We start from the raw sequence: 14879 nt of genomic DNA, 5'->3' as shown, positions 1-14879 counted from the left end.
GTTTCTAATAAGTTTTTGTTTTTAAATAATTTTATTTGTTCAAATTATACTCACTTTAGAATCCAAAATAGTGTTTGATTTTATATGTCAATTTAAGTATCTTATTTGTTTTTGAGCCTTTGATTTTCATTCTTCATTTAGAAAAAATTCCATGTTCACAACCACCTCAGATAGAGCATGGAACAATTAATTCATCCAGGTCTTCACAAGAAAGTTATGCACATGGGACTAAATTGAGTTATACTTGTGAATATGGTTTCTGGCTATCTGAAGAAAATGAAATAACATGCTACATGGGAAAATGGAGTACTCCACCTCAGTGTGAAGGTTAGGACAATATGAATACTCAATTTCTGCTTACAGTAGAATTCATTAAAAATAATCTCTTGTTATCAAATGAGGGGAAAGAATAATTGAGATTACTGACTATATAAAATTATGTATGCATTATGCCATTAAAATACTTTTTACATGATGGAATCTACTCTATTTATGTTAATTTTATTTGTTCATGGTAGAGTCACTATTTATACTGGCATTAAAAATTAATATCTAGTGAAATTAAACTTGTCTGTATTATTCTCATACTGCCATAAAGGACTGCTCAACAATGGGTAATTTATATATATATATATATATATATATATATATATATATATATATATATATATATAAGTTTAATTGGCTCACTGTTCTGCATGGCTGAGGAGGTCTTAGGAAACTTACAATCATGGTGGTAGGAGAAGCAAATGCATGATGGCAGGAAGGAGAAGTTCTGACCAAAGAGGGAAAAGCCCCTTATAGAACCATTAGATCTCATGAGAACACACTCACTATCCCAAGAACAAAAGCATGGGGGTAACTGCTCCCATTATTCAAGTATCTTCTACTGGGTCCCTCACACAAAACGTGGAGATCATGGGAACTACAATTCAAATTGATATTTGGTTGGGGATACAGTCAAATCCTATCATTCCACTGTGTCCCATACCAAGTCTCTTGTCCTCACAATTCAAAACACAATCATGCCTTCCCAACAGTCCCCCAAATCTTAACTTATTCCAGCATTAACTCAAAAGTTCATGTCCAAAGTCTCATCTGAGACAAGGCAAGTTCTTTCTGCCCATGAACCTGTAAAACCAAAGCAAGCTAGTTATTTCCTAGGTACAATGGGGGTACAGGCATTGGGTAAATGCTTCCATTCCAAAAGGGAGGAAATGGCTGAAACAAGGTGGCTACATGCCTGATGGAAGTCTGAAATTTAATAGGGTAGTCATTAAACCTTAAAGTTCCAAGATTATCTCCTTTGACTTCATGTCTCACATTCAGGTCATGCTGATGCAAGAGGTGGGCTCTCACAGCCTTGGGCAGATGTGGCTTTGTCCCCCTCCTGGCTGCTTTCATGGGCTTGCATTGAGTGTCTGTGGCTTTTCCAGAAGCATAGTGCAAGCTATCAATAGATCTACTATTCTGGGGTTTCAAAAATTGTGCCCCTGTTCTCACAGCTCCACAAGACAGTGCCCCAGTGGGGACTCTGTGTGAGGGCTCTGACCCCAGGTTTCCTTTTCTCAATGGCTTACCAGAGGTTCTCCATGTGGGCCCAACCCTGCGGCAAACTTCTGCCTGTACATCCAGGTATTTTCGTATATCCTCTGCAACCTAGTTATAGGTTCCCAAACCTCAATTCTTGACTTGTGTGCACCCACAAGGCCAAGACTACATGTAATCCACCAAGGCTTGGGGTTTTCACCCACTGAGGCAATGGACCAAGCTGCATGTTAGCCCCTTTTAGCCACAGCTGGAGCTGAAGCAGCTGGGATACAGGACACCATGTCCTCAGGCTACATAGAGCAGCAGGGATCTGATCCAGGTCCATTAAACCATTTTTCCCTCCTGGGCTTCTGGGTATGTGATGGGTGGGGGTGGCATGAAGGCCTCAGACATGCCCTGGAAATATTTTCCCCATTGTCTTGGTGATTAACATTTGGCTTCTTATTATTTTTGCAAATTTCTGCAGCAGGCTTGAATTTCTCTCCAGAAAATGAAGTTCTATTTTCTATTACATTTACAGGCTGCAAATTTTTCAAACTTTTATGCTCTGCTTCCTCTTGAGCTCTTTGCCACTTAGAAATTTATTCTGCCATATACCCTAAATCATCTCTCTCAAGTTCAAAGTTCCACAGATCTCTAGGGCAGGGCAATATGCCACCAGTCTCTTAGCATAACAGGAGTGATCTATACTCCAGTTTCCAACAAGTTCCTCATCTTCATCTGAGACAACGTCATCCTGGACTTCATTGTCCATGTCACTATAAGCATTTTGGTCAAAGCCATTCAGCAAGCCTCTAGGAAGTGCCAAACGTTCCCACATCTTCTTGTCTTCTGAGCCCTCCAATTCCCTAGGAAGTTCCAAACATTTTCACATTCTCCTGTCTCCTTCTGACCCCTCCAAATTGTTCTAACCCCTGCCTGTTATCCAGTTCCAAAGTTGCTTCCACATTTTGGTTATCTTTACAGCAACACCCTACTCTCTGCAGTACCAATTTACTGTATTAGTCTGTTATCATACTGCTCTAAAGAACTACCAAAGACTGCATAATTTATAAAGGAAAGAGGTGCAATTGACTCACAATTCCACAAGGCTGGGAGGCCTCAGGAAACTTATGACCATGGTGGAAGGGTAAGCAAACATGTCCTTCTTCACATGATGACAGGAAGGAGAAGTGCAAAGAAAAGGCAGAAAAGCTCCTTATAAAACCATCAGATCTCAGGAGAACTCATGCAGTATCATGAGAACAACAGCAGAGGAATAATCGCCTTGATGATTCCATTTTCTCCCATCGGGTCCCATCCACAACACATAAGGATTATGACAATTGCAATTCAAGATGAGATTTGAGTGGGGACACAGCCAAACCTGTTCTGCAAGTTGTCATGTTTGCTTTGCCACTATGTTTTAAAACTTCTTTTACATCCTTCCCACAATGCCCCTTCTGATTTTCTACAGTACATTATGTTTTACCTGGAACCGTTAAACCTCAATGTGTATCTTATTATCACTAGTAAGTTTACAGAGGCATTGCTTACCGAGACATTGAAGATATCTTTCTGAAATATATTGCTACTTTTAGTTTCAAGTCCTTCCTCAGTTGGTGACAGTCGGATAGATAGACAGACACCAGAAGGCTGGTTTTAGGAAACATTTGTGTACTTCTCTGTAATGTCATAGTAGCTCCTGTATTGTATATTTTCAAATGAAACTACTTAATATAAAAACAGGCACATAAAATTAAATTTCTGAGTTAGTGAAACCTGAATTCATTGTTTTTTTATTTTTTAGGCCTTCCTTGTAAATCTCCACCTGAGATTTCTCATGGTGTTGTAGCTCACACGTCAGACAGTTTTCAGTATGGAGAAGAAGTTACGTACAAATGTTCTGAAGGTTTTGGAATTGATGGGCCTGCAATTGCAAAATGCTTAGGAGAAAAATGGTCTCGCCCTCCATCATGCATAAGTATGGTGTATTGAATTTTATTATATATATGATAAATATTCTTCATTCAAAGTGTAAGTCGTACCAATAAGAAAGAAAACAGTGACTCTAGAATTTCATAAGGTTTTCTTGAATATTCTAGATTGTTGTGGGAAATTATAACTCTAGTAATTAAAACATTTGACTTTATAAGCCAAATTGGTTCATTTTCACATCATCTTGTGTGAACTTTAAACATCCTCTGATGTATAGTCTCAGACTTCTCATCTCTGTTCTTAGGGCGCAGCTGCTTCTACTCATCAATCTCATCATTATTCAATCTTCTGTCAGTTTATCAACAATCTCCCTATAAGTATATTTTCTAAAATATTTACAAAATTATTATAAGTATTTCACATTTGGAGGGAGCAAAACATTTGGAAATAATACATACAATATATGCATAATTGGTGTATTATTCCGTTCTCACACTGCTGTAAAGAACTTCCTGAGACTGGGTAATTTATAAAAGAAAAAATTTTAATTGGTCACGGTTTTGCATGACTGAGGAGGGGTCATGAAACTTACAATTACCATTGAAGGGGAAGCAGGCACCTTCTTCACAAAGTGGCAGGAGAGAGAGGAGTGAGCGAAGGAGGAACTTCCAAACACTTATTAAACCATCAGATCTTGTGAGAACTCACTCACTATTATGAGAACAGCATGTGGGAAACTGCCTCCATGATCTAATCACCTCCCACCAGGTCTCTCTCTCAACACCTGGGGATTATAATTCAAGATGAGATTTGGGTGGGGACACAAAGCCTAACCATACCAGGTGGCAAATATGGACAAAAAATAATGTGAACCAAAAAATGTGTAATCTCAAGTGCTATGGCTACCAATATCTCTTGAGGCTTCTAATATCGTTCCTATCTTGTATTTTTAATAGATTTAGAAGAATTTAATGTAATTAAGAGAAAATGGTTAGTATATTTTCTCAAGTTAGAAAAATGTTGTACAGTATTCATTGATTCTATATATCGCTATTATTAGAATACATTACATTCATTGTATGTAACCTGTTTTTAAAGATTTACTGAACAAATACATATTTTTCCTATTTCAGAAACAGATTGTCTCAGTTTACCTAGCTTTGAAAATGCCATACCCATGGGAGAGAAGAAGGATTCATATAAGTCTGGTGAGCAAGTGACTTACACTTGTGCAACAAATTACAAAATGGATGGACCCAGTACTGTAATATGCGTTAATAGCAGATGGACAGGAAGGCCAACATGCAGAGGTACTTTGATGAATTTTAAAAATTTATTTATGTAATGCATGGGCCCGGCCCAGTGACTCACGCCGGTAATCCCAACACTTTGGGAGGCCAAGGTAAGTGGATCACTTCAGGTCAGGAGTTCCAGACCAGCCTGGCCAACATGGTGAAAACCCATCTCTACTAGAAATACAAAAAAATTGTGGGGCATGGTGACATGCATCTGAAGTCCCAGCTACTCAGGAGGCTAAGGCAGGAGAATCACTTGAACCAGGGAGGTGAAGATTGAAGTGGACCAAGATTGCGCCACTACATTCCACCTAGGATGATAGAGCGAGATTCCATCTACAAAAAATAAATACATATAAAAATAAATATATAAGTACAATTTATTTATATAGACTGTCGTAGGCAATAAAATATAGAATTACCTCTAACATCATTAAAATGGACATAAATTAAGTTTCTAGGGCAGAACAAAATGGGCATATGCCTAAAAATAAAAAGATGGAACTGAGTATTTGATGATTAATCTTAGCTCAATAATTCTCAAAGTGTGATTGCTAAACCGGTGGCATCATCATCTTGGAGATTGTTTGAAATGAAAGTAAAATTCCATGAGCTCATTCTAGACATACAGAATCAAAAGTCTCGAAATAGAACCCTGAAACTGTTTTACCAACCCCTTGAGGGAATTCTATGCACACTTCTGTGTGAGAAGCATTGCTATAGCCTGTTATTACTACACATGGACGTGAAACTCTCTGATGAATTTTGCGTTGTTCAGCATAGTATCCTTATTCATTGGCAATTAAATTATCTGTAGTTATTTTTATTATTGTAGACTTATTTTCTTTTATTTTTCCACATCTCCAATTTGGATCCTTTGATTAACCATCCTTCATCTCTTTTAACTTGGGTCATTTTCAAAATGTGTTTTTAATTCTTTGCTTATTCGCCAAGAAAATGTCTATTTATGTTTATTTTTAAGAGGCTAAAATGTATAAGCAGGATGATTGCAAAGCACAATCCAATACCACATAATCTGTATATGCTTTTTGCATTTTATGAATTAATGTTAAATAAATAGAAATGATAATGTTTATTGTACTCAAACTCAAAGAGAGATATCCAGGAAAACTTTCATTCACACGGGTTTCCAGAAGGTAAAAAAAAAGGTCTAACAATGTTCTAGCATAGGATGAAGAAGAAATTTAAAACATCAAAGCTTGTACCTTACAAAAAATAGTTTTATGTCTTTTCCTCAATGTTACATTTAAATTTCTCAAAATCAACAAAATGTTTGATAAGACATTATCTACTTATTTTAAATTCATCTTGAAATATATGTGTAATTGTATTAGTTGATTTGCTACTCAAAATGAACACGAGGTGGAACTACTTCTTTTTTCCTATTCAGACACTTCCTGTGTGAATCCTCCCAGAGTACAAAATGCTCATATAGTGTCGAGACAGATGAGTAAATATGCATCTGGTGAGAGAGTACGTTATGAATGTAGGAGCCCTTATGAAATGTTTGGAGATGAAGAAGTGATGTGTATAAATGGAAACTGGACAGAACCACCTCAATGCAAAGGCAGAGTATTATATTTCCTTTAATATTTTGGGGGAGTATAGCAAGGTTAAAATATGTTGATTTAAATTAAAAGAAGTAATTTTTATTAATAGATTTTTCAAATGCAAATAAAATGGTTGATGGTGCTTAAAATTCAATTCTTCTTGTCAACAGAGCACAAGTAATAGCGTATATTATTTTCGAGAAAGATTCTGCCAAATTAAAAGACTTGGAACCTGAAAAAAAAGTATCTTAAGCATTACAACACTTAGTTCTTCTCAGGAATACATGTAATAAAAGATACATTATGTGCATTTGACAGTCATAAGTGGTGTGCATTCTAAGATATGGAACAGGCAGTTGAAGAGAGATCATAGATTGTGATATAAATATGGGCATCTTCAGTATATGGATTTTATTTCAAGGTGTGTGACTGACTGTATTTATAATAAAAAGTCTAATCACATAGTCTTGGGTCATTCTAATATGTAGACATGAAGTAAGGGAAACCAACAAAGGAAATTGTATCTTACCCACTTTTATTTTTTAAAATTAATGTTTTGTCTATTTTTTTCACTATTTTACTTAGACTCTACCTATATTTTATATTGAAGTGAGTTTTCCATTCATAATCTGTTAACTGATGCACTTGGACCATTTACACTTAGAACAATTATTGATGCATAAGACTTAAGCCCCTGTCATTTATTTGTTTCTGTCTGTTTCCTCTCAGTTTCAGTTCTATTTCCCTATTCTTCTGTTTGGGGAAAATTATTAAAGAGATTAATTTTGATTCATATGTATTGTGTATTGTTTTTGAGTGTATCTCCTGTATAGCTTTTCTCCTCCTTTTAAAAAATTGTTGCTCTAGCTAATACTATATACATGTAATAATATATTACTGTCTACTGGTACTGACATTAAAATCTTCAATTGGAATATGGAAACTGTACTTTCATGTAGATCCATTTATACTCTCCACATTTTAAGTGTAAATGCCATTAGTACTTTCTGTACATACACTGAGCACCACATTAAACTTATTTGCTTCAAATATCAAACATAATGGAAAAAACTTATAAGGAAAAAGGTATCCTGTTATGTTTACTCCTCTTTTTATCTATTGTAATATTCTATTTTTTTCAGTATCCTAAAGTCTCAAGCTCTTACTTTTATCATTTTATTTTAATTTGAAGAATTCCTTTACTTAATCTTTAGGCATAGGTCTACTGGAGAAAAATTCTCCTGGTTTCCTTGTCTCTAAGAATGTCAATATTTACCCCTTTACTTGTAAAGGATACTGTCACTGTATATAAAATTTGAAGTTGACAGTTCTTTAAACACTTGAAAGCTGTACCACATGGTTATGGATGAAAAGCTCACCATCACTGGAATTGTTGATCCCCTCGAGGAAAGGCATAGATTTGTATAGCTGCTTTCAAGATTTTTTTTTCTTTTTTTTTTAAGTAGTTTTTTTAAAAAATGTATACTGGTATAAATTCCAATGTGTTTATAATCTTTGGAGTTCACTCAACTTCTTAAATATAAGTTTATGCCTTATGGTAAAAATGGGAAGTTTTCAGGCATCACTTTATTTATTCATTTTTCCAGCCCAATATTCTTTTTCTTCTATTTCTGCATCTGCATTATTTGTTGTTGTATTTTTCTGAATGTCTCAGCTCAGTTTTTTGTTTTCAGTCTATTTTCAGAGCAGGAAATCTATATTGCTCTTTGTTCAAGTTCCCAGATTTATTTGGCTGTCAGCTCCCAATGTATTATTAAGTATATTCATTGTTTTTAAAGAATTTTTATCATGCTTTTCCATTTTATAATTCATATGGGATTTTTAAAAACCATTATCAATTTAAAAACCTCTGTCCTTTAGTGTTACTCCAAAGAATGTTGAATATAAAATAAGAAACGTCCTCAGTCATAGTTTTCTATGTTTAGCATATATTCATTCAGAAAGACGTTTCTTAATCCTTTTCCACTGTAAGGAACAATATGTCATAATGTTTTATGTCTTCTTTCAGTAGGAGAAAAGAACTTAAATACATTACTTCCAGTTTAAATGGTTAAAATTTCTTCCAGGATTCATTTCTTTCAGCAGAAATCACAAAACTGTTCATATTATATAAAGTGCTGTGTTTGTATTTGCCTTATTTGAACTCATAGTTTGATTTCCTCTCACAATAAATTAAGTGATGAAATGATGTTTTTTAGATTCTACAGGAAAATGTGGCCCCCCTCCACCTATTGACAATGGAGATACTACTTCATTCCCATTGTCAGTATATGCTCCAGATTCATCAGTTGAGTACAAATGCCAGGACTTGTATCAACTTGAGGGTAACAAGCGAATAACATGTAGAAACGGACAATGGTCAGATCCACCAAAATGCTTACGTAAGTACTTTAATATCCACATGGACCCAGGAAAAATCAGTGTGATGGGTCTGAAATTTCACTCTTTGTAACAAAATAATCACAGATTATTGAACAACCATTCTGCTGAATGCTTGCCTACCAAATATTTATGTTAGAAAGTATAGAAATTTTTCTCTTTAGGGCTGAGCGCAGTGGCTCACATCTGTAATCCCAGCAGTTTGGGAGGCCGAGGTGGGCAGATCAGGAGGTCAGGAGATCGAGAACATCCTGGCTAACATGGTGAAACCCCATCTCTACTAAAAATACAAAATAATAATAATAATAACTGGGTATGGTGATGGACAACTGTAGTCCCAGATAGTCGGGAGTCTGAGGCAGGAAAATGGCATGAACATAGGATGCAGAGCTTTCAGTGAACCAAGATCGTGCCACTGTACTCCAGGCTGGGAGCAAGAATGAGACTCCATCTCATTAAAAACAAAAAATAAAGAGAAGTTTAGAGAAACAAGAGTAAAAAGAAATGAACAAAACCTCCAAGAAATAAAGGAATATGTGAAAAGGCCAAATCTACATCTGTCTGGTGTACCTGAAAGTGACAGGGAGAATGGAACCAAGTTGGAAAACACTCTGCAGGATATTATGCAAGAGAACTTCCCCAACCTAGCAGGGCAGGCCAATATTCAAATTCAGGAAATACAGAGAATGCCACTAAGATAATCCTTGAGAAGAGCAACTCCAACACATATAATTGTCAGACTCACCAAAGTTGAAATGAAGGAAAACATGTTAACGGCAGCCAGAGAGAAAGGTCGGGTTACCCACAAAGGGAAGCCCACCAGCCTAACAGCAGATCTCTCAGCAGAAACTCTACAAGCTAGAAGAGAGTGGGGGCTAACATTCAACATTCTTAAAGGAAAGAATTTTCAACCCAGAATTCCATATCCAGCCAAACTAAGTTTCGTAAGTGAAGGAGAAATAAAATCCTTTACAGACAAGCAAATGCTTAGAGATGTTGGCACCACCAGGCCTGCCTACAAGAGCTCCTGAAGGAAGCACTAAACATGGAAAGGAACAACTGGTACCAGCCATTGCAAAAACATGCCAAAATGTAAAGACCATCAATGCTAGGAAGAAACTGCATCAACTAATGAGCAAAATAACCAGCTAATATCACAATGACAGGATCAAGTTCACACATAACAATATTAACCTTAAATGTAAATGGACTAAATGGTCCAATTAAAAGACACAGACTGGCAAATTGGATAAAGAGTCAAGACCCATCAGTTTGCTGTATTCAGAAGACCCATCTCACACGCAGAGACACACATATGCTCAAAATAAAGAGATAGAGGAAGATCTACCAAGCAAATAGAAAACAAAAAAAGGGCAGGGATTGCAATCCTAGTCTCTGATAACACAGAATTTAAAGCAACAAAAATAAAAAGAGACAAAGAAGGCCATTACATAATGGTAAAGAGATCAGCTCAAAAAGAAGAGCTAACTATCCTAAATATACATGCACCCGATACAGGAGCACCCAGATTCATAAAGCAAGTCCTTAGAGACTTACAAAGAGACTTAGACTCCCACAAAATAATGGGAGATTTTGACACACTACTGTCAACATTACATCAATGAGGCAGAAAGTTAACAAGGATATCTGGGAATTGAACTCATCTCTGCACCAAGCGGACCTAATAGACATCTATAGAACTCTCCACCCCAAAGCAACAGAATATACATTCTTCTCAGCACCACATCACACTCATTCCAAAATTGACCACATAATTGGAAGTAAAGCACTCCTCAGCAAATGTAAAAGAACAGAAATTATAACAAACTGTCTCTCTGACCACAGTGCTATTGAACTAGAACTCAGAATTAAGAAACACAATCAAAACTGCTCAAATACATGGAAACTGAACAACCTGCTGCTGAATGACTACAGGGTACATAATGAAATGAAGGTAGCAATAAAGAAGTTCTTTGAAACCAATGAGAACAAAGATACAACATACCAGAATCTCTGGGACACATTTAAAGCAGTGCGTAGAGGGAAACTTATAGCACTAAATGCCCACAAGAGAAAGCGGGAAAGATCTAAAATTGACACTCTAACATCACAATTAAAAGAACTAGAGAAGCAAGAGCAAACACATTCAAAAGCTAGCAGAGGGCAAGAAATAATAAAGATCAGAGCAGAACTAAAGGAGATAGATACACAAAAAGCCCTTCAAAAACTCAATGAATCCAGGACCTGGTTTTCTGAAACGAGAAACAAAATTGATAGACTGCTAGCAAGACTAAAAAAGAAGAAAAGAGAGAAGAATCAAATAGACACAATAAAAATTGATAAAGGGGATATCACCACCGACCCCACAGAAATACAAACTATCACCTGAAAATACTCTAAACACCTCTGTGCAAATAAACTAGAAAACCTTGAAGAAATGGATAAATTCCTGGACACATACACCCTTCCAAGACTAAACCAGGAAGTAGTTGAATCCCTGAATGGATCAATAACAGGCTCTGAAATTGAGGCAATAATTAATAGCCTACCAACCAAAAAAAGTCCAGGACGAGAGGGATTCTCAGCCGAATTGAACCAGAGGTACAAGGAGGAGTTGGTACCATTCCTTCTGAAACTATTCTAATCAATAGAAAAAGAGGTAGTCCTTGCCAACTCATTTTATGAGGCTAACATCATCCTGATATCAAAGTCTGGCAAAAACACAACAAAAAAAGAGAATTTTGGACCAATATCCCTGATGAACATCTATGCAAAAATCCTCAGTAAAATAATGGCAAACCGAATCCAGCAGCACATCTGAAAGCTTATTCACCATGATCAAGTGGGCTTCATCTCTGGGAGGCAAGGCTGGTTCAACATACTCAAATCAATGAAAGGAATCCAGCATATAAACAGAACCAAAGACAAAAACCCCATGATTATCTCAAGAGATACAGAAAATGCCTTTGACAAAATTAAACAGCCCATCATGCTAAAAACTCTCAATAAATTCGGTATTGATGGAATGTATCTCAAAATAATAAGAGCTACTTATGACAAACCCACAGCCAATATCATATGGAATAGGCAAAAACTGTAAGCATTCCCTTTGAAAATGGGCACAAGACAGTGATGCCCTCTCTCACCACTCCTATTCAATATAATGTTGGAATTTCTGGCCAGGGCAATCAGGCAGGAGAAAGAAATAAAGGGTATTTGATTAGGAAAAGAGGAAGTCAAATTGCCCCTGTTGGCAGATGACGTGATTGTATATTTTGAAAACCCCATCATCTCAGCCCAAAATCTCCTGAAGCTGATAAGCAACTTCAGCAAAGTCTCAGGATACAAAATGAAGGTGCAAAAATCACAAGCATTCTTATACACCAATAACAGACAGAGAGCCAAATCATGAGTGAACTCCCATTCACAATGGCTTCAAAGAGAATGAAATACCTAGGAATCCAACTTACAAGGGATGTGAAGGACCTCTTCAATGAAAGCTACAAACCACTGTGCAATGGAATAAAAGAGGACACAAACAAATGGAAGAACATGTCATGCTCGCGGATAGGAAGAATCAATATGGTGAAAATGGCCATACTGCCCAAGGAAATTTATGGATTCAATGCCATCCCCATTAAGCTACCAATGACTTTCTTCTCACAGAACTGGAAAGAACTACTTTAAAGTTCATATGGAACCAAAAAAGAGCCTGCATTGCCAAGACAATCCTAAGCCAAAAGAACAAAGCTGGAGGCATCACGCCACCTGACTACAAACTCTACTACAAGGCTACAGTAACCAAAACATCATAGTACTGACACTAAAACAGAGATATAGACCAATGGAACAGAACAGAGGCCTCAGAAATATACCACACATCTACAACCATCTGATCTTTGACAAACCTGATAAAAACAATAAATGGTGAAAGGATTCCCTATTTAATTAATGGTGCTGGGAAAACTGGCTAGCCATATGTAGAAAGTTGAAACTGGATCCCTTCCTTACACCCTGTACGAAAATTAATTCAAGATGAATTAGAGACTTAAGTGTTAGACCAAAGCTATAAAAACCCTTGAAGAAAGCCTAGGCAACACCAATCAGCACATAGGCATGGGTAGGGACTTCATGTTTAAAACACCAAAAGCAATGGCAAGGAAAGTCAAAATTGACAAATAGGATATAATTAAACTGAAGAGCTTCTGCACAGCAAAGGAAACTACCATCAGAGTGAACAGGAACCTACAGAATGGGAGAAAATTTTTGCAATCTATTTGTCTGAGAAAGGGCTAATATGCAGAACCTACAAATAACTCAAAAAAATTTATGAGAAAAAATCAAACAACCCCATCAAAAAGTGGGCAAAGAATAGGAACAGACACTTCTCAAAAGAAGACATCTATGCAGCCTACAGAAACATGAAAAAAAGCTCATCATCACTCGCCATCAGACAAATGCAAATCAAATCCACAATGAGATATCATCTCACATCAGTTAGAATGGCAGTTATTAAAAAGTCAGGAAACAACAGGTGCTGGAGAGGATGTAGAGAAATAGGAGCACTTTTACACTGTTGGTGGGACTGTAAACCAGTTCAACCATTGTGGAAGACAGTATGGCAATTACTCAAGGATCTAGAATTAGAAATACCATTTGACCCAGCCATCCCATTACTGGGTATATACCCAAAGGATTATAAATCATGCTGCTATAAAGACACATGCACACGTATGTTTATTGGGGCACTGTTCACAATAGCAAAGACTTGGAGCCAACCCAAATGTCCATCAATGACAGACTGGATTAAGAAAATGTGGGGCTGGGCACAGTGGCTCAAGCCTGTAATCCCAGCATTTTGGGAGGCCGAGACTGGCGGATCATGAGATCAGGAGATCGAGACCATCCTGGCTAACATGGTGAAACCCCGTCTCTACTAAAAAAATAAAAACTAGCTGGGCGAGGTGGTGGGCACCTGTAGTCCTAGCTACTTGGAAGGTTGAGGCAGGAGAATGGTGTAAACCCAGAAGGCGGAGCTTGCAGTGAGCTGAGATCCGGCCATGGCAATCCAGCCTGGGTGACAGAGCGAGACTCAGTCTCAAAAACAAAACAAAACAAAACAAAACAAAAATGTGGCACATGTACAGCATGGAATACCATGCAGCCAAAAAAGGATGAGTTCATGTCCTTTGTAGGGTCATGGATGCAGCTGGAAACCGTCATTCTCAGCAAGCTATCACAAGAACAGAAAATCAAACACCGCATGTTCTCACTCATAGGTGGAAATTGAACAATGAGAACACTTGGACACAGGATGGGGAACATCACACACTGGGGCCTGTCCTGGGGTGGGGGAAGTGGGGAGGGATAGCATTAGGAGATATACCTAATGTAAATGATGAGTTAATGGGTGCAACACACCAACATGGCACATGTTTACATATGTAACAAATCTGCCCATTGTGCACATGTAACCTAGAACTTAAAGTATAATGGGGGGGTGGAGCAAGATGGCCGAATAAGAACAGCTCCAGTCTCCAGCTCCCAGTGTGAGCAACACAGAAGACAGGTGATTTCTGCATTTTCAACTGAGGTACTGGGTACATCTCACTAGGGAGTGCCGGACAATCGGTGCTGGTCAGCTGCTGCAGCCCGACCAGTGAGAGCTGAAGCAGGGTGAGGCATCCCTCACATGGGAAGCGCAAGGGGGAAGGGAATCTCTTTTCCTAGCCAGGGGAACTGAGACACATAACACCTGGAAAATCGGGTAACTCCCACCCCAATACTGCACTCTACCAAGGGTCTTAGCAAACGAGCACACCAGGAGATTATATCCCACATCTGGCCGGGAGGGTCCCATGCCCACGGAGCCTCCCTCATTGCTAGCACAGCAGTCTGCAATCTAACAGCAAGAGAGCAGTGAAGCTGGGGGAGGGGCGCCCGCCGTTGCTGAGGCTTAAGTAGGTAAACAAAGCTGCTGGGAAGCTTGAACTGGGTGGACCTCACAGCAGCTCAAAGAGGCCTGCCTGTCTCTGTAGACTCCACCTCTGGAGACAGGGCACAGCTAAACATCAAAAACAACAACAACAACAAAAAAAAAGCAGCACAAACCTCTGCAGACGCAAACCTCTGCAGACTCTGTCTG

General features: G+C 37.8%; 1 protein-coding gene across 1 annotated transcript in view; it reads left to right on the top strand.

Annotated features, from left to right (window-relative positions):
* CFH (complement factor H) overlaps window positions 1-14879 on the top strand; it is a 133408-nt gene that overhangs the window by 111912 nt on the left and 6617 nt on the right. The window contains exons 17-21 of the mRNA XM_030936121.1: window positions 142-327; window positions 3341-3514; window positions 4602-4778; window positions 6175-6351; window positions 8554-8736. Coding sequence (XP_030791981.1) covers window positions 142-327; window positions 3341-3514; window positions 4602-4778; window positions 6175-6351; window positions 8554-8736 — 897 coding nt within the window. The remainder of the gene's footprint in view (window positions 1-141; window positions 328-3340; window positions 3515-4601; window positions 4779-6174; window positions 6352-8553; window positions 8737-14879) is intronic.

This window comes from Rhinopithecus roxellana, chromosome 8, assembly GCF_007565055.1.
Source record: "Rhinopithecus roxellana isolate Shanxi Qingling chromosome 8, ASM756505v1, whole genome shotgun sequence".
Lineage (NCBI taxonomy): Eukaryota > Metazoa > Chordata > Mammalia > Primates > Cercopithecidae > Rhinopithecus > Rhinopithecus roxellana.
The sequence above is the reverse complement of the archived record's forward strand: the minus strand, read 5'-3'. Positions and strand labels throughout refer to the sequence as shown.